Source organism: Tympanuchus pallidicinctus, unplaced genomic scaffold (genome assembly GCF_026119805.1).
Source record: "Tympanuchus pallidicinctus isolate F22 unplaced genomic scaffold, pur_lepc_1.0 scaffold76, whole genome shotgun sequence".
NCBI classification, from domain to species: domain Eukaryota; kingdom Metazoa; phylum Chordata; class Aves; order Galliformes; family Phasianidae; genus Tympanuchus; species Tympanuchus pallidicinctus.
In genome coordinates this window covers 17725-44625 of record NW_026294798.1, presented here as the reverse complement: position 1 = coordinate 44625, position 26901 = coordinate 17725, and the positions used below count along the sequence as shown (strand labels likewise).

The 26901-nt window shown below is 68.2% G+C and overlaps 5 protein-coding genes across 13 annotated transcripts in view; 2 read left to right on the top strand and 3 right to left on the bottom strand.

The window, feature by feature from the left end:
- DCTN1 (dynactin subunit 1) overlaps window positions 1-11968 on the bottom strand; it is a 61090-nt gene extending 49122 nt beyond the window's left edge. For 3 of the 9 annotated variants that reach the window (XM_052667196.1, XM_052667199.1, XM_052667198.1), the window contains exons 1-2: window positions 5041-5062; window positions 1139-1387 (exon numbers count right to left, since the gene is read on the bottom strand). In XM_052667196.1, coding sequence (XP_052523156.1) covers window positions 1139-1366 — 228 coding nt within the window. In that variant the 5' untranslated portion in view covers window positions 1367-1387; window positions 5041-5062. Of the gene's footprint in view, window positions 1-1138; window positions 1388-5040; window positions 5063-11846 lie in introns of those variants that run through there. The other 6 variants (XM_052667197.1, XM_052667200.1, XM_052667202.1 and 3 more) reach the window with 4 other exon arrangements.
- Window positions 11969-12442: 474 nt separating this feature from the next.
- LOC128072957 (uncharacterized) lies at window positions 12443-14661 on the top strand. The gene is made up of 3 exons (XM_052667210.1): window positions 12443-12823; window positions 12897-13063; window positions 13348-14661. The coding sequence occupies exons 1-3, from the start codon at window positions 12547-12549 to the stop codon at window positions 14620-14622; spliced, it is 1719 nt and encodes a 572-aa protein (XP_052523170.1). The 5' UTR covers window positions 12443-12546; the 3' UTR covers window positions 14623-14661.
- LOC128072964 (retinol dehydrogenase 12-like) lies at window positions 14620-18322 on the bottom strand. The gene is made up of 6 exons (XM_052667218.1): window positions 17853-18322; window positions 15984-16223; window positions 15824-15913; window positions 15553-15741; window positions 14992-15098; window positions 14620-14908 (listed from the first exon to the last, which is right to left on the bottom strand). The coding sequence occupies exons 1-6, from the start codon at window positions 18007-18009 to the stop codon at window positions 14726-14728; spliced, it is 966 nt and encodes a 321-aa protein (XP_052523178.1). The 5' UTR covers window positions 18010-18322; the 3' UTR covers window positions 14620-14725.
- Window positions 18323-18755: 433 nt separating this feature from the next.
- Window positions 18756-20567, bottom strand: CUNH2orf81 (chromosome unknown C2orf81 homolog). The gene is made up of 4 exons (XM_052667213.1): window positions 20445-20567; window positions 20062-20283; window positions 19764-19970; window positions 18756-19582 (listed from the first exon to the last, which is right to left on the bottom strand). The coding sequence occupies exons 1-4, from the start codon at window positions 20565-20567 to the stop codon at window positions 18776-18778; spliced, it is 1359 nt and encodes a 452-aa protein (XP_052523173.1). The 3' UTR covers window positions 18756-18775.
- WDR54 (WD repeat domain 54) lies at window positions 20405-25895 on the top strand. Its single transcript, XM_052667217.1, has 9 exons — window positions 20405-20888; window positions 21455-21517; window positions 21707-21773; window positions 22145-22201; window positions 22464-22591; window positions 24469-24569; window positions 24657-24819; window positions 24900-24974; window positions 25316-25895. The coding sequence occupies exons 1-9, from the start codon at window positions 20673-20675 to the stop codon at window positions 25445-25447; spliced, it is 1002 nt and encodes a 333-aa protein (XP_052523177.1). The 5' UTR covers window positions 20405-20672; the 3' UTR covers window positions 25448-25895.
- Window positions 25896-26901: the final 1006 nt, after the last annotated feature.

The following is a 26901-nucleotide window of genomic DNA, read 5'->3' as shown; positions in this document are numbered from 1 at the left end:
GATTTCCAGGCACCCAGGCAGCTCAGGGGCAGCGTGCAGCAGGCAGGCTGCTGCTGTGCATTACAGAGCTCACTCCAGGGTGGTGCTCAATGGCTCCACGTGCAGATGGAGATCGGTGACAGCGGTGTCCCTCAGGGGTCAGAGCTGGGACCGGTGCTCTTCAATATCTTCATCGTGGCACTGGCGGTGGGACCAAAGGCACCCCAGCAGTCTGTGGGTGAGCCAAGCTCGGGGGGCAGTGGGCACCCCAGGGACAGGATGTCATGGGAGGGACCTGGAAGCTGAGCGGGGAACCTCATGAGATCCAGCAAAGCCGAGTGCAAGGGCTGCACCCGGCTCAAAGCAACCCCTGCCAGGGGGTCAGGGCAAGCAGGGGATCGCGGGGACGGAGCTCGGTGTGCTGAGATGGACCTGGTGGATGGCAGCTGGACAGGAGGCAGCAGTGCGCCCTCACAGCCCTGAAGCCAACTGTGCCCAGGGCTGCATCCAAAGCAGCACGGCCTGCGGGTCGGGGAGGGGGTTTGCCCCTCTGCTCTGCACTGGGAGGCCTCACCCGGAGCACCGTGTCCGGATGCGGGGTCCTCAGCACAGGAAAGACACAGACCTGATGGAGTGAGTGCAGAGCAGGGCCACAAGAATGATCCCACGGATGGCAAACAAAGAGAGGCTGAGAACTGGGGCTACCAGCTGGGGAGGAAAAGGCCTCAGGGAGAGCTGGGAGCAGCCTTCAATACCTAAAGAGGTCGTGAGAAGGGAGGGGACGGACTCCAGCGCAGGGTCTGTACGATAGGACAGGGGGAAATGGTTTCAGACTCGAATGGATTCAGGCTGGGCGTAAGGAAAAAGCCCTTGACAGCAGGGTGGCGAGGCACTGGCTGCACAGAGAGGCGGCGGCCTGCAGAGCCAGGCATCAGGGGATGCGGCTCTGAGCGCTGCTGGAGCTGCGCGCGTCCCTCGCTGCAGGCAGTGGGACAGGATGGCCTTTAGGGTCCCTCCCAGCTCAAAGCACCCCCCGGAGGCTGGGGGTGAAGGACGGGCATTTCCTCCCCCAGCACCGGGTGCGGAGCCACGTTCCTGCGTGGGGCCGGGCAGCCCCTGAGCCCAGCAGGCAGAGGCCATGGCAGAGCGACGAGTTTACCTGCGACTGCCGCACGAAGATGCCGTGGTTCTCCTCGCAGGTGAAGTATTTCCTGCCCTGCACCGTGCCATCATTCTTGCCCTTGGCTTCGTCCAAGATGACCCCGACCCATTTGCCCGTGGCAAACAGGGTGGCCCCGACGTAGGCTACGGTCCCACGGTGCCCCTTCCCGATGACCTCCACCCTGGAGCCCACCTTCAGGGGTTTGCCGCTCGTTTCCGTGCTCATCCTGGGGCCGGCGCTGGATGCCTGCGGGCAGAGGGAAAGGCAGCATTACCTGTGGGGATGGGAACAGGGAGAAAGGCATGGAGGAGGGCTGTGGGATGTGCTTCCTTCTGCTGCGGCTGCTCCAGGAGCCGGACAGCAGCATGCTCAGCACACAGCAGCACGCCAGCACACAGCCCCCATCTGGGGAGGCAGCTTTGGCACAAGATGAGCTGGGCAGCAGACGTGGGTGCGAGTCTGTGCCTTATTGACCAGGTTATGAACGATGCTGACCATCTTCAGAGCACGGATAGGAGAGCAGCTCCGTCGGAGCTTGAGACCCCTGGTGTCACTTCCATTGGCAACCGCTCACATTAAGTGCAGTTCAGGGAAGGAGGGAGCAGAGGCGCATTGGGATCTTCTCCCCCTCCTGCCTGAGGAAATCAGATGAGATTCAGCCTGCTTTGCCACAGAGCTACACTGACCACCCCTTGTGGCTGCTGAGGCGCTGCTGTGCCCATCGCCCCTGCACAAACGCAGCTCTTGGAAGGCACTCAGCACAGGGCCCTCTGCAGCTCAAACGCAGCCGAAATCATCTGCACCACCAGAGCAAAGCACAACATTATGCAAATCTACTGCAGATCTGTCGAGCCGCCTGAAACAGCTGCCAGCTCAGGTTGTGCTCCCTTCCAAAGAGGCATCGCCAGGGTTCCAGCACTTTCCTTCGGAACGGAGACGGGGTGCCGCAGCTCTGCTGCGCGGGGAGAGGGGGAGAGGAGCTTAAAAACAGCACAACAGGGCAGAGAGGCCGCAGGACAGCCCTGCAGGAAGGCAGCTCTGCCACCACATCTCACTGCCCGAGGTGTGGGGCAGATGTGAGGAGGAAACGCTTCATGGTGAGGCCCTGGCACTGCCTGGAGCTGTGGGTGCCCCATCCCTGGTGCTACCGAGGCCGTGGATGGGCCCTGAGCTGCAGCGGCACCCGGCCTGCAGAAGGGCTGGGGCTGGGGGGCTCCTTCCAGCCCAACTGTGAACTGCTTCTACAGTTTTTCATCATTAAGGTCCCTTACAACAAACCATGCTGTGCTTCTACGGTTCTCTGACCCTTAATGTCCCTTCCAACCCAACCAGGAACTGGTCCCATGGTTCTCTGACCCTTAATGTCCATTCCAGCCCAACCAGGGACTGGTTCCATGGTTCTCTGACCCTTAATGTCCCTTCCAACCCAACCAGGAACTGGTTCCATGGTTCTCTGACCCTTAATGTCCCTTCCAACCCAACCAGGAACTGGTTCCAAGGTTCTCTGACCCTTAATGTCCATTCCAGCCCAACCAGGGACTGGTTCCATGGTTCTCTGACCCTTAAGGTCCCTTCCGGCCCAACCACGCCATGGTTCCATGGTTCTCTGATCCTCAGATCAGTCTCTCAGAGCTGTGGTGCTGACAGCAGCCCCCTCGCAGCTCCTCTGCTCTCCCCCAGCCCAGCCCCACGTGGGCAGAGCCTGCCCCACACTGCAGTCCACCTGCAGATCCACCCCTGGCACCGCAGCACCTCCTACAGAACCTCTGCCCCATTCCCTTCCTGGCCTCACACCCTCAGTCTCGCGGCTCCTTCTCCACCTGAGCCGTTAGATGCTATAATTAAGGCAGCAGCCAATTAATAACACATGGGCACGCACCCAAGCAGGCGAGTTAACGTCTTTCTCACATCTACCATCGCATTGGTGCCGAAAAACGGAGCGCAATTAAGCCCAACAAAAGGAGAGCTGCCTATTTTCAATCTCCAACACAAAAGCGCCGTAATTTTGTCAATCTCCCAACGAAGGTTTGGTCAGAGAAAGAAAAAAGCAGCCCGACAGGAAGCTGCCTGCCCCCAGCAGAGCAGCAGCGAGCGGAGGGGAGGCGCAGAGGGATGGAGCCGCGCTGTGCAGGGCGGCAGGCAGGGCTGCAGGCCGGGCAGCTGGAAGCGCTGTGCTGAGGGGGCACGGAGCACAGGGGGCTGCGGGGTCTCCTTTCTGCAGGCACCCAAAGCCACCTAAAGGGCTGCTTTGTGTGGGGAACGGACCGGCGGTGGGACCGGGGAGCTGCAGAGGTCCCTCACAACCCCTCCAGTTCTGTGATGGAAGAGGATGCGGAGCGCAGGGCTGAGGCAGCTCCAGCAGAGCCTCGCACAACAGCGGAGCCAAGTGGCGCAAGGCGAAACCCAGGGACAAGTGGAGCCCTGAGGGGAGGCCAGGAGGGACCCCCGGCTGGGGCACGGGGCAACAGGAGCAGCAGCGGCGCTGCCCCAAACGCTGCCTCTCAGCAACACGCCGCTTCCCCGCTTTTACCCCATCCAGAGGACGGCCTGGACTTACAAACCGCTTCCTTTTGAAAGGTGCTGGTTAGCAGCCCCTGGGAAACAGATGTCATTCCAAGGGACTCGAGTTGTGCTATGAGTGCTCTGTGCCAGCAGAACCGCAGTGCTGGGCTGCCCAGCATTGGGGACCCAGCAGAGCGGGGCAGGTTGGACCCTGCAGCCCAGCACACGCTGCCCACAACACCCACGTGGTTCTGAGCACCTCCAGAGTAGGAAACCCCGCACCCAGTGCACCCCAGGGCTCCGTCCCCTCACCCTGAGGCTGTTTCTCCCGTGCAGCAGTTTGCAGCAGTTTGCAGCACTCCCAGGGCCCCACAGCGCCAACGCAGCGGCTGCGCCCCAAAGCGTCACTCACAGCACAGATCCGAAGCTCTGGGCAGGAGGCTGCGCTCCTGTGACGAGAGGCTCAGCTGTGGGTTAAAACGCCACTGGCCTCGGAGCAAGGTGCGACCCAAGAGGGAACGGACCACAGGTAAGTGCTCACGCTCAGCCCCACGGCGCCAGGGCACAGAGCTGTGTGTGGCACGGGGCGGACGGCCCCACGCTGCCCATTCCCAGCTGTGACCAGAGCAAATTACAGGGGATGGAGCTGCGCCCAGCAGGCAGCACCCAGCACTGCTCTGAGGGCAGAGCCGGCAACCCTGGTCCGAAACGTCACCTCCTCACCCCGCTGCCCAGCAACACGGGGACGTTGGGTGCCGACAAACCTGCGGGGCCGAGCGGCGCCCATCGCTGGGAGCTCACCTTCCCAGCCCGCGGCAGCCCGGGCGAAGGCAGCTTCCTGGCCTCGGAGCATCAGCTGCCGCTCAGCAGAGCCTGCAGCCCCGCTGCTCAGCCCAGGCGCTGGGACGCGGCGGCAGCGCAGCACGATGGAGGCCCGGCTGGGGCCGGAGCGCAGCGCCAGACCCGGCCCTGCCGTGCTGCCCGCACTGGGCTCAGCGTGGCACAGCGGAGCCCGGCGGAGGCCAGCAGGCATTCGGGAGCTCAGCGCCTCGCCACGCAGCCCGGGAGATCGGCACAGAGGAGAAAAACAGCGACGCAGGGAGGAAAACAAGGCGGAACCTTTGTGCCCAGACGTTCCGCCACGCGGAGCTCGCTGACGGCTCTGCGCCTCGCCCTGATAATTACCAGCACAGAAAGACTCATTTAACGCCAACGGACGCAGCGGGCGGCACCGCTCAGCCACTCCAGCATCCTCGCAGCGCTGCCGGCCGCGGGGGCACCAGGCTCAGGGCGCAGCCCAGCACAGCAGCACAGCAGCCCGGCACCCCGCTCCTCCGGCACTGCGGCTCCCGCAGCGCAGCCAGGAGTTTGTCCCTAAGTTCCCTCCCCCGACTCACCCGGCCGTGCGGGTGCCTCTTGCTCTGGGCCATGCCGCCGTCGCCCTTTATCCCGACGAGGTATTTATAATTCCTCGGTAGCGGCTCGGCTCATGGCTGGCAGCGGCGCGGGCTCTGGGGCTGCGGCCGATCTCCTCGGGCCCGGCCGCGCTCAGCAGGGCGGCAGCGAGAGGGCAGAGCCGCGTTCCGGCAGAGGATGCTCCGGCTGGGGGCCGCAGGAATCCAGCCCAGCTGACGGAGCTGCGTACTGCGCTCCCACTCAGCGCCGCAGCGCGGCCCGCTGGGTCCTAACGCCGCCGGCCGGGCCGCCGCTGCAGCACGCGGGGCGAACCCCGGCCGCAAAGCCGCGCAGCCTCCGCTCTGCGACCGAAGCCATCGCTCCGGCGGCGAGGCGGGGGGTTGCGGGCAAGCTGTGCCGCTCCCCCGGCGCCCCGCAGCTCGCAGCGGCAGCTCGCGCAGCTCCGAAGCCCGGCCGACGGCGGCGCCCACGGGGGAGGCGAGGGCCGCCCGCAGGGAGCAGCGCCCACCGGCAGCGGGGTCCCGGCTGGGCGAGGGGAGCCCACCGTGACGGCTGGGCGCAACGACGAACCACGGCAACCGCGGCGCCCCTCGTCTCCCGCATCGAACGTTGTCCGAAGGGCCGACGAGAAGCCGAGCTCTGCGCCACGTGCGGCGCTGCCCCGCGCCCAGCTGGGGTCTGTTTAACAAGGAGAGGATGGGCAGGAAGGAGCCCGGGGCAGCGCTGGGGCTGCGACAAACCGCAGCCACTGGGGCAAAGCACAGCGACAGCTCCGTCTGCAAGCAGAGCCGAAATGGAGTTCGTGGAATCACGGAATGGCCTGGGTTGCAAAGGGCCGTGATGCTCATCTCGTTCCAACCCTGCTGTGTGCGGGGTCACCAAGGACACACAGGGACACACAGATCCCCATAGAGACCCACAGAGACCCCAAGGGATCAATAGAGACACATAGATCCCCCATAGAGACACACAGATCCCTATGGAGACTCACACCGACTCACAGGGACCCACAGATCCGCTGTAGGGTCACATAGAGACCCACAGAATCACGGAACGGCCTGGGTTGCAAAGCCCACAGCCCTCATTGCAACCCCTGCTGCGTGCAGGGTCCCCAAGCAGCAGAGCCACATCCAGCCTGGCCTCCAACGCCTGCATGGCTGTGAGTTGGCCTCACACAGGGAGATGCCCAGGTCGGAGATCAGAGCAGCTGGTTCTCCTGTAGAGCAGTCAGGCACCAACGTGGGCTGGGGTCCCCAGGGGTGCGGAGGACCACAGATGTGGCTCTGCTGGCGGTGAGGATCCAGCCCTGGTGATTCCGTCCTGCAGCTCTGAATGCCCACTGCGTGCAGGAGCTGCCACCAAAGGAAGCCACGACCTGTCAGCCACCTCCCCCCCACCTCACATCCGAGCTGAAGGTGCTTTTCCTCTCCACACTCTGTTCTAAAGGCGCTGCTTGCAAACACGCACAGAAATCCATCACAAAAAGTCACCAAAGGCCAACAAAAATGCAGCATCGCTGCCCTCCCCTCTTTGCCGTTGGCTCCAGGTGAGACCTGGGGCACTGGACACAAAAACCAGCGTTGTAGCGAGCGCTGAAGCCACGCCTGCACATCAGTGCCAACCCCACATTCATACGAAGCCTGAAACAACTTGATGTGTAAAACAAGCGCAGAAGGGCCCAGGAAGGACAGCAGTGGCAACTGTAAGCCTTCACCTGCACACAACAGCTGCAAAACAGCTCCCAAGAAAGAGCAAGAGCCCCAGTTTGGGCTCCCTGAGCCCAGGTTACGCAGAGCCAAATGCTCCAGCACTCACTGCTCAGCACGGCGGCACCTGCAGGGGCAACCACCGCTCCAGCGCCGCCCTCTGCTTTCTGCTCCCATTCACGATGGGGATTTTGGATACGAACCGAACTTGGAGCAAAAGATGAGAAGCCAACATGGGGCAGCGTTTTATTGGTGGGCCAAAGCTGCGTTCCAGGAGCTCCTACCTGTGCTGGATCTGCGCTGCGGCTCAGGAGCGTGTCAGCACAGCACAGCACAGCGCAGCACAGCACAGCACAGCGCAGCACAGCACAGCGCAGCACAGCACAGCACAGCACAGCACAGCACAGCGCAGCACAGCACAGCACAGCACAGCACAGCACAGCGCAGCGCAGCGCAGCGCAGCACAGCACAGCACAGCACAGCGCAGCGCAGCGCAGCGCAGCGCAGCGCAGCACAGCACAGCACAGCACAGCACAGCACTGCACAGCACAGCACAGCACAGCACAGCACAGCACAGCACTGCACAGCACAGCACTGCACAGCACAGCACAGCACAGCACAGCACAGCACAGCACAGCACTGCACAGCACTGCACAGCACAGCGCAGCGCAGCGCAGCGCAGCGCAGCGCAGCGCAGCGCAGCGCAGCGCAGCGCAGCACTGCACAGCACTGCACAGCACTGCACAGCGCAGCGCAGCGCAGCGCAGCGCAGCGCAGCGCAGCGCAGCGCAGCGCAGCGCAGCGCAGCGCAGCGCAGCGCAGCGCAGCGCAGCACTGCACAGCGCAGCGCAGCGCAGCGCAGCGCAGCGCAGCGCAGCGCAGCGCAGCGCAGCGCAGCGCAGCGCAGCACAGCACAGCACAGCACAGCACAGCGCAGCGCAGCGCAGCGCAGCGCAGCGCAGCGCAGCGCAGCGCAGCGCAGCGCAGCGCAGCACAGCACAGCGCAGCGCAGCGCAGCACAGCACAGCACAGCGCAGCGCAGCGCAGCACAGCACAGCGCAGCGCAGCGCAGCACAGCACAGCACAGCACAGCGCAGCGCAGCACAGCACAGCACAGCACAGCACAGCACAGCACAGCACAGCGCAGCACAGCACAGCACAGCGCAGCACAGCGCAGCACAGCACAGCACAGCACAGCACAGCACAGCACAGCGCAGCACAGCACAGCACAGCACAGCGCAGCGCAGCACAGCACAGCACAGCACAGCACAGCACAGCACAGCACAGCGCAGCACAGCGCAGCACAGCACAGCACAGCACAGCGCAGCGCAGCACAGCACAGCACAGCACAGCACAGCACAGCGCAGCACAGCGCAGCACAGCACAGCACAGCACAGCGCACGCTTCACACTGCGGCCTCCGGGCTGCCAGCAATCCTCGTTCACCTGCGAAAGAGGCAGAGATGTCACAGGAGCTCCTCACAGAGCTCTGGGTCGTGGCAGCAGCGCTGGGCCCTGCCCTTCCTTAGGGGTACGGCAGCACCAGGCCGAGGAGCACAGAGCACAAACCCACCGTTTGGCTGGGACAAGAAGCAGCAGCTCAAACACGACCTGGAGCAGCTCGTGGCCACCAGAACCCCTGCTGTGATCCACACAGAGCTGAACTCGTCCTAACACCGTTCTGTCCTCACAGAGCTGCTTTGGCAAAGCTTTCTGATAGGTAGGACGAGGGGAATGGCTTTAAAGTGAGCCAGGGGAGTTTAGGTTGGATATCAGGTGGTTTTCACACACAGGGTGGTGGGGCACTGTTACAGGTTGCCCGAGGAGGCTGGGGATGCCCCAGGATTCAAGGCCAGGCTGGATGTGGCTCTGGGCAGCCTGGGCTGCTGGTTGACCTGCACACAGCAGGGGTTGGAGCTGGATGAGCGCTGTGCTCCTGTGCAACCCAGGCTGTTCTACAGCTCTACAGGGGGTTTCCTCTTCCTGCACCCTTCTGCTCAGAACAGGGATCCTAAGGGCAGCACTTCAGGGCTCTGCCTTTATGGTGTCCCTGTACACAACCCCAAAGCCGCTGAGTGCAGGACTCAGAATTGAGCTCTCAGCCACGCACGCTCGCTGCTGAGCCAGCCTGGGCTCCTGCTGTCCCTCCCGAATGCCTGCACTCTGCCTGCTCTGGAGCTGCGCTCCTCCCTGAGCTCAGCACCGCACAGGATGGGCACAGCTCTGCCCCGGGACGCCACCAGACCCACAGATGCTCTGCAGCTCCGACCCCAGCACTGCAGACGGAAGGACAGCCACGCTTCTGTGTCCCGTTCAGCCAGACCATCAAACGCCTTCACAGAATCACAGAATCACAGAATCACCCGGGTCGGAAGGGACCTCAAGGATCACGCAGTTCCAACCCCCTGCCCAGCAGGGCCACCAAACATCCACATTCACATCAGGTTGCCCAGGACCCCGTCCAACCTGGCCTTGAACACGGCCAAGGACGGGGCATCCACAACCTCCCTGGGCAGCCCGTTCCAGGCCCTAACCGCTCTCCTTGGGAAGAACTTCCCCCTAACATCCAACCTCAATCTTCCCTCCCTCCACTTGGATCCATTTCCCCTCGTCCTGCTGTTGTCAGCCCTTCTGAAGAGTTGACTCCCCTCCTGGCTGTAGGTTCCCTTCAGGTATCGATAGGCTGCACTGAGGTCACCCCGCAGCTTCTCTTCTCCAGGCTGAACGAGCCCAACTCCCTCAGCCTGTCCTCATAGGGGAGGTGCTGCAGCCCCCTGCTCATCTCAGTCGCCCTCCTCTGGACCCTTTCCAACATCTCAATGTCTTTCTTGTGCTGAGGGCTCCACACCTGGGCACAGGACTCCAGATGGGGCCTCACAAGAGCCGAGTAGAGAGGGACGATCACCTCCCTGTCCCTGCTGACCACCCCTCTCCTTATGGAGCCCAGGATTCATTAATGCTCTCACTGGTAACGGCATCCCATACAGAAAGGCAGCGAGGAGAAGTTTCTGGAGCCCGCGTCACCTCAACCCAGCAGAGCCGCGAGCAGCTCAGCCCCCAGCAGCTCCGGGCTTTAGGACCCTGCAGGCGGCGCCGTGAGCCTGCGCCGTGCTGGGCTGCAGCACAACTCCAGCACAGCCCAGCAGCGCCGCAACAAAGCCGGGGCACAGCAGGCACAGCAGGCGCAGCTCTGCGCCTCCCAGCACTCGGCAGAGGCTTTCCTGCAGCCGAAAGCAAACCATGGGGGCCGCAGCCATGCGGCACGGCACCACGGAGCGCAGGACGCCGCGGCCCAGCAAGGACAGGTCAGTGCTCTCCGCTCACCCTCACGCCCCCCATCCCTGCAGCACCTGCCCGCCTCCCCCATTCAGCCCCCATTCGGCCGATGTGAGCCGTTCAGCTGCTCTGCAAGCTCTGCAACGGCCACCACTGCTCAGTGCTTCTGTTCTGTGCTGCGGTGGGACAGCACTGCTTCCAAGGGAAGCTCAGCTTCCAGGCCGGCAGCTCCTGGAGCCTCCTTTCTGCTTAGAATAGAACAGAAATAACAAACACTGAACTGCTGACAGCTGCTCCCAGTAGTTCCAAAGGAACTTCCGAGCGCCTCGTGTTCGTCTGGCAGGGATCCTCCCTGTGAAGTAGGTCACAGCCACCACCTCACGTCAGAGAGCTGAGGGGGGAGAGGAGAAAAGAGATCTGCCCAAGGTCACACGGAAAGACCTTGGCAGCATCTCCAATACAGGAGAACACGGCACTGCACCTCACCATAAGGGCAGCCCCCCTGCTGGAGGCGGCGGCTGAGGGCAGAGAGCTGCACCAGGTGCTGCTCAGAGCTGAATGCAGAGAAGTGCTGACTCACAGCTGGAGGGGCTGCCAGGGACCTCTGCAGCTCCCCCGGTCCCACCGCCGGTCCGTTCCCACACAAAGCATCCCTTTAGGTGGCTTCGGGTGCCTGCAGAAAGGAGACCCCGCAGCCCCCTGTGCTCCGTGCCCCCTCAGCACAGCGCTTCCAGCTCCCCGGCCTGCAGCCCTGCCTGCTGCTCACCAGAGCCGGGCCCCAGCCCTCCACGCATCCCCTCAGCGCCGCTCGCATCCCTCAGCCTCCCCTCCTCCACACGCACGGCCCGGGGCTCTCAGCCTGCCCCCGTCAGGAGCTGCTCCAGGCCCCGGCAGCTCCTGCCTGCCCTCAACCGGGAGCCCCGCACTGGGCGCAGTGCTCCGCATGTTTTGTCCCCGCGGCGGAGCAGAGGGGCCGGGCGGCTCCCTGCCCTGCTGGCCGCGCTCTGTGCCTGCAGCCCAGGGAACCGTGCGCCTCCTGGGCCACCGGGGTTGCTGCACTGCCGGCTCACGGTCAGCCTTTGGCCATCAAGACCCTCGGCTTCTTCTCCGCAGAGCTCCTCTCCAGCATCCCAGCCCAACCTGTGCACTGCAGCTGTTCCCCCCTCGCGTCCCCCATGCCCAGCCCTGCGCTGCCACGTTGAACCCATCAGGTTCCCCTGTGCCAGCCCTCAGCCCGCCCAGCGGTGCCGGATGGCAGCGCGGCCCTCTGGGCCATCAGCCACTGCTCCCAGCTTTGTGCCCGTGCCTGGGGGCGCCTCCATTCCTCCACGCATCCCAACGCTGAGCGCCACAACCGTTACGGTAGGAAAAGACCCCATTCGGCCCGACCACCAACCGCTCGCACATCGAAGCTCCAGGGCCGGGAGCCGCGCGGCTCCCCGGGCACCGAACGGCAGCGCCTGAGCGGGCCGGGAGCCGCCCTGACACCCACCTGATCCCAACCCGACCGCAGCCGCAACCGGGTCCCATCCCGGCCCTCCATGTCCCCCCATCGCTGTTCCCCGGTCAGAGGCCGCCCCTCCCGCTCCCATCCGCCGGTCGCTCACAGCTTTGGCTCCCGATCCCGCCGGTTCCGCCCGGCCCAGCCCGTTCCTTCAGCGGGGTTCCAGACGCGCTCGGCACAGCACGGCCCGCGCGGCGCGGCGAACCGCAGCCCTCAGCTCGGCCGGCAGAGCGGCACGGATCGCCTCGCGGCCCGGAGCCCAACCGCGCCGCCGCTCCCCGCCCGCCCCCCGCCGCCGGTACCTCAACGCCGCGCCCGGCCCCGATCCGGAGGCCCAGAGCCGCCGCCCGGCCGCGAAGCCCCTCGCGAGGACCCCTCGGGCCGCCCAGAGCCGCGCCTGACGGCCGGCACGGCCCGCAGTGCGGCCACGCGGTGCGGCACGACTGTGGGCAGCCCGGGGGGGGGAGGTGGAAGGACCCCGAGTGCTGCGCGCATGCGCAGTGAGCCGAGTGACGCCGGCCGGGCGTGGAGGGAGCGGGGCGGGACGGGCGGCGGGGCGCTGCCCCATGGGTGGGGCCGGGCGGGAGGAGGAAGCGAGCCGGGCCGGGCACAGCCGGTAAGTGGCCCCACCGGGGCCCGGCCCCGACCCCCAGCACCGGGCGGGCGGGGCTGGGTTCTCTGGCGCGTTGGTCTGGCGGAGAACGGCTTCGTGCGGGGCGCGATTCCCTGGTCCCGGAGCCGCTGGGAGAACCGCGGGGTCGTCGGGGCCAGGAAGGAGCTCTGAGGTCGCCGCGCCCGGCTGCCAGCCACCCCCGTCCGGGCCGGCCGTGACAGCGAGGGGCCGCCCGGCGGCTGGGATCGGCGCGGGGGAGCCGCGCTGACGTTCGGGGCTGCGCCGAGCCGAGCTGCCGGTCCTGCCGGCGTCCCAGCCCGCCCGGGCGCTTCGAGCGCAGCTGCCGTGCGGAGCTGCTACGGGAGCGGCACCGCGGCTCCGTGCCGGCGATGTCGCCGAGCCCGCTGGCAGCACGCGGCCGGGCGGCGGTGCTCCTAAACGGCTTCACAGACTCGCCTAAACACTCCCCGCCGCCCGGCCCTGCTGCTCAGCCGTTCGTTTCCCCGCAGCAGTCGATGCCCCGGAGGAAGGCGGTGCCGACGCTGGGCAGCCTCTGCCTGCAGAGCTTGGTGCAGCACATGCAGAGCGTGTGGGTGAAGGACTACAGCGAGAACTACCTGGATGAGTACAGCTTCCGCTTCGTCATGGGCCCCTTCAACGACCTGGGTGAGCTGCGGGGTGCACGAGGAGGAAGGCAGGCAGGCAGGCGGTGCTGCTTGCTGACCCGCATTGCCCGCAGCCGGCAGTTTGGTGCAGGACCTGATCCGGCTGCTGGGCGAGAGCCGCCGCCTGTCGCGAGCTGCGCTGCATCTGCTGCTGCTGCCTCACCTGCAGGAGCTCAGCCTGCAGCACTGCCACGGCCTGGTCAGCAACGCCATCGGGCAGCTCATCACCGTGCGCTGCAAGGTGAGCGGGGCTGGCTGTGGGCAGGGGGTGCCCGCTGTGGGGCTGCGAGCCGAGCCGGTTGGTGTTGCATGGGGCAGGGTCTGGCAGCTGCTGTGGGACATCAGGGAGGGGACGAGGGGCACTGGTCTGCACTGGTTTTCCCCTCCCAGCACCGCTTGGGCACAAGGCCGTCTGCTGTACCGGGGCCGTGGGCCGGGCGCTGCAGGGTCCCGAGCTGCCGTGGGGCTCGGGGAGCGCCGGCGACGCCGCAGGCCCTGCTGATGCAGCTTCGTCTACGGGTGCAGAGCCTGAGCGCGCTGGACCTGCACGGCTGCAGCCGGCTGTCGACCGACGTGCTGGTGGACCTGGTGGAGGAGCTGCCCCTGCTGAGCCGCCTGGGGCTGGCGGAGACGCAGGCCAACGTGCAGGTGCTGGCGGCCGTGGGCTCCTCCTGCCGCCGCCTGCGGGAGCTGGACGTGTCCCGCTGCAAGAAGGTGACGCCGCGCGCCCTGCGGCACCTGGCCTACGACCCGCTGGAACGGACCCCGGGCTGCCCGACGCTCCGCGTCCTCCTGGCGCGCGGCTTGGAGCCGGCGGGGGACGGCGCGGTGCCGGCGCTGGCCTTCGTGCTGCTGGCGCTGCCGCTCCTGGAGGTGCTGGCGCACGGCGACGCGCCGGCCGCGCTCGCCCTCCTGCACGCGGGGCGGCTCGACGACACCGGCGACGCCGACGGCTTCCCCTCGCTGCGGGAGCTGGCGCGGCGACGCGGCGGCCCTCCGCTCGCGCTGCCCCTGCGGCACCTGGAGGAGCTGACGGAGCCCGAGCTGGCGGCCGCCCGCGCCGTCTGCCCCGACGCCGAGGAGGTGACCGCGTGCCTCGGGGACGGCGAGACGGACGCCTGGGACGCGCTGCTGAGCTGGAGCCGCCTGGCCCGGCTGGGGCTGTCGTGTGCGGGGCCTCGGGGCCGGGCGCTGTGCGAGGCGCTGCCGCTGGTGCGCGGCCTGGGCTCGCGGCTGCAGAGCCTCGCGCTGCACGGCTTCCTCTTGGAGGACGAGCTCGCCCTGTGCGCGCTGCTCGGCTGCTGCCCCAACCTGCGGGACTTCAGCGCGGAGCTGCGGCCCCCGCCGCGCGGCCGCCCCGACGCCGAGCCGCCCGAGGAGCCGCCGCGGTGGGACACGGAGCTGCTGCCCCGCGATCTGCCCCGCCTGCGCCGCTTCTCCCTGGCGCTGCCCGGACCCGTCCCGGAGCCCCACGGGCTGCTGCTGCGCGCCACCTTGGCGTCGCTGCTGTGCCGCTGCCCGCGCCTGCAGAGCCTGCGCCTGCTCGGCATCGCGCTGCCGCTGGACTCCGTGTTCGAGACGGTGCTGACGGCGCCGGGGCCGCCGCTGCAGGAGCTGCAGGAGCTCTCGCTGGTCGAGAGCCGCGTGTCCGGGCGCACCGTGCGGCTGCTGCTGGCCTCCGACGGCCGCCTGCGCCGCCTGGACGTGTCCCGCTGCCGCGATGTGCACCGCCGCGACTACGACGGCTTCCTGCAGGCCGTGCGGAAGCAGCGGCTGGACCTGGACATCACCTGGGAGTAGCGCTCACACCGAGGCCTTTAATAAAGCGCTTCCGCCGCGGCCGCTCGCTCCGTCTCTGCCCCATCGCGGCTCCTTGCGGGCGGGGGTCTCGGGGCCGCCCAGCCTATGGGCTCAGCCCCGTCAGCCGCTCCGACTCCTCCCAAAGCTTGCGGGCCAGCCCGGCGTCCCGGGCGGCTGCGGAGGGCAGCGTGAGGCTGCAGTCGCTGCCGAAATACTTCCCTGAGATGCCCGACACTTCCTCCGAGACGGCGCAGTAAATGGTGCTGACGGCCCCCTGCTCCGCCGACTGCCGGGGCGAAAAGAGCTGAGCGGGGGCCCCGCCGCCCCCTGCCCACCCGGAGCCCCGTCGCCGGGGGTGGCCCCGCTCACCTTAATGAAGGGTCTGATGAGGAAGAAGAGGCCGCGCACCACCCAGCTGAAGTTGCGCATGATGCCGGTGCTCACCACGCCGGGGTTCAGGCTGTTGGCGGTCACCCCTGCCCGGCGGCACCGTCACCGTCCGGCCCACGGCGGGCAGATCCCCCCGTGCCAAGCAGGGGCCCGTGGGGCGGCCCCGGAAAGGCGGGGCAGCGGGGGAAGGGCCCCGACCCCACCGGTGATGACAGCCATCCCCGATCCCGTGTCCGCGGGGTCCCGGGGCACTGCTGAGCCCCTGCAGCCCCGCCGCGGCACCGCCGTGCAGTTGGGATGGGTGGGCAGCCCTGAGGTGCTGCTGGGCCTGAGAGCCTGCAGCCAAATGCAACAGGGGCACAGCACGGCACGGCACAGCACGGCACGGCACGGCACAGCACGGCACGGCACGGCACGGTGCAGCAGGGCAGGGCACGGCACAGCACGGCACGGCACGGCACGGCACAGCACGGCACGGTGCAGCAGGGCAGGGCACAGGAGGGCACGGAGCAGCACGGTGTGGCAATTTGCATCACCCACCCGTGCCCTGCAGGCGCTGCGCCAGCTCGGCGGTGAAGAGGATGTTCATCAGCTTGGTGCTGTTGTAGACGGGATCGAAGCCGCCGGGCCTCGCCCGCCCGGTGAGGAATCGCGCGTCCGCGGTGCCCGCGCTGTGCCGGAACGACGAGACGGTGACGACGCGGGCGGGCGCCGACGCCTTCATCAGGTCTGCGCGGAGCGGGGCATGAGGTCCTCACCCGGCACCCCCCCCCCCAGCCCGGCCGCCCCCAGCCCGCAGCCCTCGGCTCACCCAGCAGCAGGTTGGTGAGCAGGAACGGGCCCAGGTAGTTGGTGGCGAAGGTCCGCTCCAAGCCCTCGGCCGTGAGGGCGAAAGGCAGCCCTGCAAGAGGCGCGGTGCCGTGGGGCCGCGGTTTTAGCGAGGCGGGGCGGCGGCGGGCGCGGGTCGTTACCGGTGAGGCCGGCGTTGTTGACCAGCACGTCCAGGCGCTTCTCCTCCCGCAGCACCTCCGCGGCGAAGGCGCGCACCGAGGCCAGCGAGCCGCTATCGAGCAGGCGCAGCACCACGTTGGGGTTGCCGGTGGCCGCCCGAATCTCCTCCGCCGCCGCCTGGCCGCGCTCCCGGCTCCGGCACGCCAGGATGGTGCGGGCGTTCCTGCGGGCCAGGTCCATGGCCACGCACTTCCCGATCCCTGTAACGCACAGAGCGAGCGACCGCCTGCGGCCGGTGGGATCCGTGCCCCCCGGGTGGAGAAGGGCAGGGAGGGGTGGCAGCGGGGTCCCCGTGTTGGCACAGCTGGGAGCTCAGCACCAAACCGGGGGCACCACGGGAGCTGGGGGTGTCAGCGTGGGGCAGAAACGGGTGGTGAGGGGTTGAGGGAGGGCGGCTTGGGGTTGGGTGTCAGGGGAAGTTGTGTGCTGTGAGAGCGGGGAGGGGCTGAACAGCTGCAGAGAGGCTGCGATGCCCCGTCCATCCCTGGAGGGGTTGGAGGTTGGATGGGGCCCTGGGCAGCCTGGTGTAGCCTTAGATATGGAGGTTGGTGGCCCTGCGTGCAACAGGGGGTTGGAGCTCCATCATCCCTGAGGTCCCTTCCAATCCCGGCCGTTCTGTGATGCTGTGTGAGCTGCTGTGGGATTCCCAGCAGTTCTGAGCCCTCCTGGGGTGGCTGTTTGTGAAAGGTTGAGGGAACTGGGATTGTTCAGCTTGGAGCAGAGAAGGTCAGGGGAGACCTCATGGTGGCCTGCAGGACTTGAAGGGAGCGGATGAACAGGAGGGGGAAGGGCTGTTTGCGAGGGTGGATGGTGATGGGACAAGGGGAATGGTTTAAAGTGAGCCAGGGGAGGTTTGGGTTGGATGTGAGGAGGAAGGTTATTGCACAGGGCGGTGAGGCACTGGCACAGGCTGCCCAAGGAGGCTGTGGATGCCCCAGCCATGCAGGCATTGGAGGCCAGGCTGGATGTGGCTCTGGGCAGCCTGGGCTGCTGGTTGGCGACCTGCACACAGCAGGGGTTGGAGGAGATGAGAGCTGTGCTCCTTTTCAACACAGGCCATTCTGTAATCCTAGGATCCTGTCCATCCCTGGAGGTGTTGAAGGCCAGGCTGGATGGGGCCCTGGGCAGCCTGGGCTGCTGTGCAATGGGGAGGTTGGGGGCCCTGCGTTGGCGGGGGGTTGGAGCTTCGTGATCCTCGAGCTCCCTTCCAACCAGGGCCGTTCTGTGATCCTGCAGGACAGGATGGGGATGGCGCTGCTGTGGGAAGGGCCGGGCCGGCAGCTCGCTGCAGCTGCTGCCACGTGGCAGGAACCGACGGGGAGGGGATGAGCCCAGGCCACGTGCAGCCACCCTGCGCCGAGCACACGGGCACACGGCAGGGGTTGCCCAACACGCAGCCCCGCGCTGCGCCGAGGGACCTCGGCTGTGGGAGCACAGAGCCCAGCGCGAAGCTCAGGGCCGAGGCGGCGCAGGGACAGGCGGTGGCCTCGGCTGTCAGCCATCGACCCGGCAGGGCAGAGTCCAGCCGCGGGGCTGCCGCCGGGTTACCTGGTGCGCGGCGAGAAGCAGCGGCTCCGGGCGGTGGCACAGCGGGGCACGGCGTCGCCGATGGGCGGTGAGCGTGGGGCACAGCGTGGGGTGGCAGAGCGCAGCCCGGGGACGGGCAGCCACCTCTCCCGCAGCCCTCGGTGCCACCAGAGCTGGCAGCGGGAAGGCAGGGACCCACGAGCCGCCCCACGTCCCCACGCTGCCCCACGTGTCGCCCTCGTCCCACGGCGCGGCACCCGCAGCCCCTCACAGCCCCGCGGTGCCACCGAGGCCCCTCTCACCGCTGTTGGCTCCGGTGACGATGACCGTCTTGCCAGTCAGGTCGGTGGGACACCTGCGCGGGTCCCAGGCGCGTCTCCTCGTGGCCCAGAGCAGCATCCCCAGCAGCGAGGCCAGCACGGACCACAGCGGGTGGCTGCAGAAGCTCGGCAGCTCCATGGCTGCGGCTGGCGCCCAGGAGCGGCCGGGGGGCAGAGTCCAGCTGGAGGCATTGGCCCGGCGCCGCAGCTGAGCACCGTGCAGCTCCCTCCCGATTCCCCGGCAGCAGCGCACGGCAGCTCCGCCGGCTGCTGGAGCACAGAGCAGGGATGGGTGGCAGCAATTTGGCCCCGGGACGCAGGGCAGAGACGGGCAGCGGGGTGGGAGAGCAGGCGGGAGCGGGCTGAGCGCACCTTGTCCCACAGGACAGCTCAGCCACACCTGGCACTGAGGTTACAGAGGGGTCCAGAAGCCCAGGAAGGGGGCCGATAAACAGGGGTGCACACGGTCTGGGGGGCTCTGTGCAGCAACCAGCCCTCAGCAGGCCTGGCGCTGGGTCGGGGGCTGCTGCTCTCCCTGCCTCTCCATCTCTCCCTTCTCTTTTTCCCTCGCAGTTGCTGAGCGCTGCGAGGCTCCCCCAGATTGCCCTGAGAACCACAGAGTGGGGTGGATGTGGCTGTGGGAGGGCCAACCCCTGCAGCACATCTGTTCTGAGCTTCCACTGGGGCTGATGTTTGGGTGCAGACCCCGAGCGTCCCTTCACCTTAATCCTACGGGGGCTGCCGAAAGCAGGGCTTGGCAGCCAGCATCACAGCAAGGAGCCGAGGCACCGCGACGCCCCGGGACGAGGATGGGACGGGGCTGCCATCCCGGATGGAGCAGATGGGAGCTCTCACCCCACGCCGCACTCAGGCCCACAGCCAGGAGATGTTGGACTCTGCTGTATTCAAGGCGTGCCATCGCCGGTGACCTGGCTGACCGCGATGGCAGGGAAGGGCACAGTGGGGCGGAGGGGCCTCAGGTCCCTCTCGGCCTCTCCCGTCTCCTCCTCCGCATCCTCTCTGCGCACAGGGAGGCGCAGCCCGCGCCCCTCGCTGCCTCCGTGCCTGATGGTGACACCGGGAGCCAGCCGGACGGTGCCCAGGAAGGAGCCCAGCACCGGAGATCGGGAGCTGCCGGGCTGCCCGGCCCCCGCGATGGGCGGTAAGAGCCGCGGCGCCTCCACAGCCGCCAGCCCTCGGGGCGACCGCGAGGCACCCGGCCCCACATCCTGCCCAGAGGGGCCGCGAGGCTGCCGCCGGTGCCGGAGGGGACGCGACTGCCGCTCGATCTCTGCGCCCGGCTCCAACACCTCCACGAGGGGCCGGATCCGGAGCGTGGAGGGGTGCAGCAGAGCGGTGCTGCGCCTATCGCACGCCCACCCCTCACCGCGCGGAGATTTCCGTGCCCACATCGCCATCAGGTCGCTGCAGGAGCGGGGCTGTGGCACTCCCTGCCCTTCAGCTTCTGCCGCATCGCTGATCTCCGCCCACACCCATGGCCCTGGGTGTTTGATGCCAGGCAGGCGCCGGGGCCGGGCCGCGCTGCGGCTGAGCGGGGCCGGCAGCAGGGCTGGCACGGGGGGGCTGCCCGATCCCTCGGAGGGCTGGGGAGCGTCGGGCACCTCATCCTGCACCAATGGTGTTGGGGAGGGCAGTGGCACGCCGCCCCCCTCAGCCTCGGATGGGACGGCGTCCGTGTCGGTGCTGGAGACCTGGGCGGAGCACAGGGACAGCAGTGGGGCCGGGGCACAGAGCACAGCGCCCAGCCTCCCTGGGAAAGGGCAAAGCGGGGCTGCTAAGGGGTGAGTTACGAGCTGACTCCCCCATCCTGGCCACGCGTGCGAGAACAGAAACCCACAGCGCTGGGGGGGGCAAAGGCAGGGGGGGAATCACCTCTCCGTGCCCTGCGGCCGGACACACTCGCAGGATGGGCACGGCACCCTCAGCCCAGGCGTCGGTGGCACCCGGCGGGGGCTCCTCGTCCTCCTGCCACGCACCGGCCGCTTCCAGCTCCGCGTCGCCCTCGTCCCGCACCGGGAAGCGCCACGCGGCCGCCCGCAGCAGCTCGGCCCTCGCCTGGCTCACGGCGAACGGCACGCACTGCCCGCGCAGGGCCGCACGTCGGCGCCGTGACACGCGCTCGAAGCGCGCCCGGACCCAACGCGGACAGCCGGGGCTGCGCGCCGCCCACCTGCCGGTCCAGCTCGGCCTGGAAGCAGCGCTCCACGACGGCTCCCAGCAGCTCGGCCACCGCGTCCCCTACGACGTCGTCCCGCTCCTCGGCCGCCAGCACGGACAGCCACTGCGCCTCGCACAGCCGCCCGAGGGCCGCGTCCGGAGGAGCGGCGCTGGGGGTCCGCGTTTTGTCCCCGCGCTGCCGGGCGGCGGCCGTGCGCTCGCGGGAGGCCATGGCCTGCACGGGGACACGGCGGCCGCAGGGCTGGAGGCGGCGGCTCCGGGCTGCGCGCCCTCCCGGCCCGGCTCTGCGCGGCCGCCGGCGTCCCCAGCTCCCCTCGGCACCCCGGACCCTTTCGGGGACCGCCGCCCCGCCGCCCCGCCGCCCGCCCCGCTCACCTCTCCCCGCAGGGCGGCGTCTCGGTCTCCACGGCAACGTCGCTCCCGAATCTCGGCGCTCTGTGATGACGTCATCGCGACGCGCCTCCCCCTTACGTCATCGCTCGGCGCCGCCGTCTCCATGGTTACGACGGGCAGCGGCCGAGCCGCGGAGCAAGCGGGACCGGGATCGGAGCGGGGCTGGAGCCGGCCGGGGGCGACGGAGCGGCGGGAGCGCCGCATGCCGCGATGTACCGCCGGGAGAAGAGCATGGCGCTGCGCGGCAGCTCCTCGGCGCTCTACAACAACCTGAGCGTGCTCCTCCCGCCCCGCGGGCCGCTCGCCTTCTTCGGCTCCGTGCACGGCCCCGCCGTCACCGTGCTCAGCGCCACCGGCGACGCGGCGGGCCGCGCCCAGCGGCAGCTCCAGGCCCGGCCGGGCGGAGGGGCTTCGCTCGTCACGCAGGTGGGACCCCGCGCCGCCCCTCGGCCGGGCCGCCGTCCCCGAGCGGAGCGGGGACGAGCCGGTGCTGGGAGCCGGAGGAGGGCCGAGGGCCGGGTACCGACGGCGGCGGGACGGGAGGCGGTGCCGCCAGCTGGGCCTCCGCTCCGGTTCCCCTCCCGGCGGCCAGGCGCGGCGCTGCCGGCGACTCCGCGCTGTGCGGGCGGCGCCCGAGGCGGGCGGAACGCGGCGCAGACGGCGCTGAGCGCGAGGAGGCGGTGGGGCGAAGGGGCGAGAAGAGGCCGCCGTGCCGAGGGACGGAGCGGGGCGCCGCTGGGACGGGGGAGGGAGCCCGCGATGTCCGAGTTACAGGGGCCTGGAGACACGGAGCATCTCGGGTTGAAACGGTCCCCTAAGGACCGTGGAGTCCGACTGCAGAGATGGGAGGGAAGGAGCTTCCTGAAGAGGCTCCCTGAAGGCGATCCATCCCAGCTCCCGCCCCGTTCGACAAGAGCCGGAAACGCGGCTGCGGGCAGCCCTGGGGAGGGATGAGGGCTGCCGGTCCCCTGCTGAGCTGTGCTTCCTTCCAGGCTGCCTGGTGTGTCCTGCCGGCACGCACCCTGCTGGTGCTGACCTGTCAGAAAGGCATCCAGGTGAGGTGTCCTCCTGCACGGGGTGACCAACGCTCGCAGCACTGGGAAGGTGAACTCGCTGGGGTGGCAGCTGGGCTCAGGGCTGCGTAACCAGGGCACCGCTGTTCCCTTTTGGGCAGCGGTGGAGCACAAGGCTGTGGGAGCTTTGCCGCTGTCTGGGTCTCATTCGTCTTTTTTTTCTCTTTCCAGATGTACGAAGCAGATGGCTCCATCATGGTGTATTGGCACGCGCTGGACATCGCAGAGCCTCCTCCAGGTGAATCCCACAGCAGGAGGGCAGTGAGGAGCCCTGGGCCCTCTGCTCCTCTCTTCCCAGGGCCATGAGACCAAGCGTTCCTGTGGTGCAGCCCGGTTCCTGCTGGCTGGAGACACCCACAGCATTGCTCCTGTGTCCAAGCTGGACTGAGGCAGGCCAGGGCCGCTCAGCAGCTTAGCAGGAGTGTCTGGAGGGGGTTCTGCGTCACCCCAGCTCCACTGTGCCAGCACAGCCTGGGCTTGGGGTGGGTGGATGGGGACCCACTGTGGCAACTGCAGCGGGGATGGCGGGGATGGCACTCACACCAGCTTCCTGCTGATGATGTGAGCTGCTGCAGGCTGCAGCCCAGCCGGCTCCTGGTTCCCTTTCAGCACAAGCCGCGTTTGCCCGAGGGATCTCTGCAGCAGGAGAACGTTTCATCTGCGTGGGTGAGTGAAGCACCGGGAGGAGGAACGGGCAGGGCCGCACCGGGTGGTGCTGCGGAGCCGTGGGTGAAGCAGGGTGGCGTGGTGACGGCAGAAGGGGCTGCGCTCACCTGGTGGCTCCCGCAGGGAAGCGCCGTGTGCGAGCGAACCTCGAGGGGGCGCAGGACCTGGGGGAGGGCGAGCTGTGGCAGTGACACGGGGCGGGCTGGGGGGGGACAGCAGCGCTGCAGTCCCTGCCGACGCCTCCGGAGCGCCGCTCCCGCAGGGTTGTCCTCTGGGATGGTGCTGGTGTTCGACGTCCCCCCGAAAGGGACCGACATCGCGGTGAGCGAGGTCCTGAAGGAGCACCGCGACGCCATCACCGACATCGCCGCCGAGCTGGGCCAGGCGCCGGTACGTGCGTGAGCGCCAGCGGCCGCTGGGGACAAAGCGGGGGGTGGGGGCTGCGGCCGTCCCGCGGCTGCGGTGGGGGCGCTGTGGCTGCGCGGGGCCGCCCTGACGTGGCGCCGTGCCCTCCTTGGCCAAGCCTGGCCTCTGCCGCCTGCAGGCAGCGTTTTGTAAGCGGCCGAATCTCGGTCCTGGTCGGCCGGATGGCGGGGAGGCAAAGTGCTGCGGCTGAGGCCGTCTTGATGGGACGAGGAGCCGAGGCGCTTTTGCACAAAGAGCGCCTGTGAGAGTGTGACTAATTGGCAGAGAATGGCCTGTGACACGTCAGGGTGCCAGGGCACGGAAGAGCCACTGAGAGCTAAAGAGCAGCCTTGTAACAAGAGCGAGCAAAAGTGGCGGCGAATAAACGGCCAGCAGAAGGCAAGCTGGCAGCATGAGGGAGCTGCTGGCAAAGGCCCTGCTGAGCGCAGGGTGAGGGGGGCACGGCCCGGCCTGCCTCTACTCGGCTCTTGTGAGGCCCCATCTGGAGTCCTGTGTCCAGGTGTGGAGCCCTCAGCACAAGAAAGACATTGAGATGTTGGAAAGGGTCCAGAGGAGGGCGACTGAGATGAGCAGGGGGCTGGAGCACCTCCCCTATGAGGACAGGCTGAGGGAGTTGGGCTCGTTCAGCCTGGAGAAGAGAAGCTGCGGGGTGACCTCAGTGCAGCCTATCGATACCTGAAGGGAACCTACAGCCAGGAGGGGAGTCAACTCTTCAGAAGGGCTGACAACAGCAGGACGAGGGGAAATGGATCCAAGTTGAGGGAGGGAAGATTGAGGTTGGATGTTAGGGGGAAGTTCTTCCCAAGGAGAGCGGTTAGGGCCTGGAACGGGCTGCCCAGGGAGGTTGTGGATGCCCCGTCCTTGGCCGTGTTCAAGGCCAGGTTGGACGGGGTCCTGGGCAACCTGATGTGAATGTGGATGTTTGGTGGCCCTGCTGGGCAGGGGGTTGGAACTGCGTGATCCTTGAGGTCCCTTCCGACCCGGGTGATTCTGTGATTCTGTGATCTGTGATTCTGCCTGCCTGCACGGGGATCCTGAGGGCCGCAGGGCCGCCGTTCTGCCCGGAGCTCGGGGAGGTGGGGAAGCCGAGGGCAGCGCTGCTCCTGGGGGCCGAGCTGCTTCCCCTGCCCGCCCTCAGCAGAGGGGAGGAGGCGTCTCACCAGCGGCACGGTGACCCTTGTCACGTCCTCTGCTCCATGCCAAAGATCAGCCTGGAATCGGGACGGGGCTCCTGGGCTCGCTGGGTGACATCTCAGCACACACGCTAATTGCCTTCCTCATTACCGGCTGCGTCTTTCCCGACGAGGCCGCTTTGATAACATTCTCTAATGAGGCGCGTTGAGCTTTCCCTGCGTTTGGGACTCCCTTGAACAATTAATTGCTTAGAACTCGTTCCCAATTAGCCTGGATGTGGAGCTCGTTTGTGAGAGCCGCTCGGTCGCCCCGCTCTGCCTGGTCTCCAAGGCGCTGCTCTGCAGTCAGAGCGGAGGGACGGAGCTCGCTGTGACCCCCAGAGCAGCGGCTGAAGTTTGTGCTGAGACTCCAAAGCGGAGGGAGGAGCCGCGCTGATCGATCTCACAAGTTTCCCCCGCGCGTAATTAATTCTAATTAGCGTTGCCGAACACCGGCGTGTTGAAGCTGAAACTCTCACGCGCTCGCGGCCAGGTTTTCCCCTTCCACAAGATGTCAGCACTTTCTGCGGGCGGTTGAACTTTGTGCCGCAGGCCGCGGCTTCCGCGTGCTGCAGCTCCGGCCCCGCTGCCAGCGGCAGCTTCTGCCCGCCGGCGGTCGGCAGCTCGCCGCCCTCTGCCGGCCCCGCTGAGCCTCGGCCGCTCCCGCAGGACGGGGCCGGGGACCTGGTGACCGCTGACGACGCCGGGGCGCTGTGCGTGTGGAGCTCCGGCGAGGAATTCTCCCTGCTCAACAGGATCCCGGCCTTCGGGTGAGTCCGAAGCGGCCGGGGCGGGAGGGGGCGCGCGGGTCTGCGGCCGGCCGGGCGGAGGGGAAGTGACGGCGGCCCCGCGCCCAGCTGGAGCTGCTCCTCCGTGCGGCTCTGGAACGGGATCGTGGCCGCCGGTTACGGCAACGGGCAGATCCGGCTGTACGACGCAGCGACGGGCAGCCTGCGAGCCGAGGTGGGCGCGCACGCCCGCTGGATTTACGCCCTGGACCTGGCACCGGCCTCGGGAAAGGTACGGCGCGCTGCGCGGGGCCGCGTGCGGTCGGGGAGATCGGCCCGCCGTGCCACGGCCTCTCTGCCGCCCCCCTGCAGCTGCTGTCGGGTGCGGAGGACTCCTTCGTTCACGTGTGGAAGCTCAGCAGGAACCCGGACACCGACGACGTTGAGGTGAGCGCGAGACGCGAGCGGGCGGCGGGGATTCGGGAGCGGGGCGCCGCGGGTCGCTGCCGTGGGGTCGCGGCTGCCGCGGCTGCTCGGGACGCTGCAGTGGAAAGCCGGCCGGGCCCGGCCTGGGCTGCTGCAGCCGCTCGGCTCCTCCTCCCGTTGGCGCGGCCCCGAGTCTCGACGTGGGGCGCAGGAAGGAACGGCTCCCGGGCTGTGAACCGGCCGGCTGTAGCCTCGGCTGCCGGCCCGGCTCTCCCTGCCCGTCGCTCGGAGCGCTGTGTTCATAGGAGGGCGCGGACGTGAGGCGGCTCGGGCTGTGCTGCTCGAACTGCGGTTCTGTGCAGGTCGAGCACTGCCACGCTGAGTGCGTCACCGACACCCAGATCTGCGGTGCCCGGTTCTGTGACCCCGAGGGAAACTCCTTTGCGGTGACCGGCTACGACCTCAGCGAGATCTTCTGCTACAGCCGGGTGTAACCGCGAGCCGTGCGGGCTGCTGGGGGGCCGCGGCAGGGAGAGCCGGCACCCCCCAAACCTCCGTCACAGCGCCGTGCCCGGCAGGGTGGGATTCTGCACGCAGCCGGAGCTGAGATCGGTCGCTCCCAAAGCATCCCTGCCCTCTGCGCGTGGGAACACGGGCCGGGAGCCGTGCCGGCTCCGCAGCACTGCGGGTCCCCGAGCCAGAAGTTGCCCCCCCTGCGAGAAGGATGCGGCCGAGGTGACGTGGCCGGGCAGCAGCAGCCGCACCGCGGGCTCTGGTAGCAGCGTTCCTGTCCGTTCCCCGCACGGAGGGACTCCTCTTCCCCGCGGCACCTTTCCTTCAGGCACGAAGGGATCCGGGCTGAACCCGTGCTACGAGCCCGGCCGGCCGGGGGGGCCGCAGCGGCCGCTCCCACCCCAGGCGGCCGCACCCACGGCTGCAGCAGCGCGGCCCGCCCCGGCCCGGGGCTCAGCGGGGCAAGGCGAGGCCTCGCGCCCTGCCGGCAAACCCGGCTCCCAGCGGCCGCCCGTGCGGGGCCGCAGCCGCGCTCCGTGCCGCAAAAAGCGGAGGCCGCGCTCTGCTGGGACGGCCGTGCGCCCCGGGGCCGGGCTGCGAGGTCGCTGTGCGGAGCCACGGCCCCGCTGGCACCCCGTGGGCTGGGAGGCGGTCCCGCACCGTGCTGGAAGTGGGGCCGCGCTCCGTGCCGCAGTTCTCCCCGTGCTGCCGTCACCTCCCCACCCCGTGTCCCAGGCCGGGCTCGGCGGTGTCACGGAGCTCCGCGTCCCGGCTGTCCCTGCTGGCTCCATTCCCGGGGCCCGACGGGGCGGGGGGTGCGCGGGGGGCTCGGGAGGAGCTCGGCTCTGCTCGGACCGCTGCTCGGCAGGCGGGCCGGGAGCTTCCTGCGGCTCCCGGGTCCGGCGCGGCCCTGCGGGTGCCTTTCCTGCAGCCTCCGGCAGCGTTGGGATCCGGGCCGGGCTGCTCCAGCTCCCGCCGTGGGGTGAGAGCCTCACCAGCGGTGGGGGCCCTTCTGCCCCACGCGCCCCGTTCTCACCGTCAGCGCTGAGCCCCAGCCCCGTTCGCGTTCCAGCCCTGCTCTGCCCTCCCAGCCGTGCTCCCCCACACGGCATCACCCCCCGTCCCCGCGTGCGCCGCCCCCCACCCCCAATAAACAGCCCCGACCCGAGCGCCGTCGCGTCGCTGCTCTCTGTGCCCAGCGCCACCGCCGGGCAGTGAGGGGCAGGCAGCGCTCGGTCCCGTTACAAAAGGTTTTATTAAAGGTTAAAATCGGCGCGGTGAGGAGCCCCGCTCACAGTGCTGGGGAGGCGGGGGTACAAACAGCCCTTGAGGTGGGCGCGGGCGCCCGGGGGTTGTGCTGGGGCGGGACGAGCGGAGTAGAAAAGTGTACAAAGGGTCGTTGTGCAGCACGGGGACACGGCGACCGGGACCCAAA

What these genes read in the sequence shown, in the direction of transcription:
- LOC128072964 (XM_052667218.1), bottom strand. Translation starts at nt 18,009, where the DNA reads ATGGAGCTGCCGAGCTTCTGCAGCCACCCGCTGTGGTCCGTGCTGGCC. An exon ending in CGTCACCGGAGCCAACAGCG is followed by an intron (nt 16,224 to 17,852) that starts GTGAGAGGGGCC and finishes TGTGCGTTACAG; the next exon opens with GGATCGGGAAGTGCGTGGCC. An exon ending in TCATCAGACCCTTCATTAAG is followed by an intron (nt 14,909 to 14,991) that starts GTGAGCGGGGCC and finishes TCGCCCCGGCAG; the next exon opens with TCGGCGGAGCAGGGGGCCGT.
- CUNH2orf81 (XM_052667213.1), bottom strand. Translation starts at nt 20,567, where the DNA reads ATGGAGACGGCGGCGCCGAGCGATGACGTAAGGGGGAGGCGCGTCGCG. An exon ending in AGGCCGAGCTGGACCGGCAG is followed by an intron (nt 19,971 to 20,061) that starts GTGGGCGGCGCG and finishes CTGCGCGGGCAG; the next exon opens with TGCGTGCCGTTCGCCGTGAG. An exon ending in CGGCCGCAGGGCACGGAGAG is followed by an intron (nt 19,583 to 19,763) that starts GTGATTCCCCCC and finishes TGCTCCGCCCAG; the next exon opens with GTCTCCAGCACCGACACGGA.
- LOC128072957 (XM_052667210.1), top strand. Translation starts at nt 12,547, where the DNA reads ATGTCGCCGAGCCCGCTGGCAGCACGCGGCCGGGCGGCGGTGCTCCTA. An exon ending in GGGCCCCTTCAACGACCTGG is followed by an intron (nt 12,824 to 12,896) that starts GTGAGCTGCGGG and finishes CATTGCCCGCAG; the next exon opens with CCGGCAGTTTGGTGCAGGAC. An exon ending in TCATCACCGTGCGCTGCAAG is followed by an intron (nt 13,064 to 13,347) that starts GTGAGCGGGGCT and finishes CTACGGGTGCAG; the next exon opens with AGCCTGAGCGCGCTGGACCT.
- WDR54 (XM_052667217.1), top strand. Translation starts at nt 20,673, where the DNA reads ATGTACCGCCGGGAGAAGAGCATGGCGCTGCGCGGCAGCTCCTCGGCG. An exon ending in CCTGTCAGAAAGGCATCCAG is followed by an intron (nt 21,518 to 21,706) that starts GTGAGGTGTCCT and finishes TTCTCTTTCCAG; the next exon opens with ATGTACGAAGCAGATGGCTC. An exon ending in CCGAGCTGGGCCAGGCGCCG is followed by an intron (nt 22,592 to 24,468) that starts GTACGTGCGTGA and finishes CCGCTCCCGCAG; the next exon opens with GACGGGGCCGGGGACCTGGT.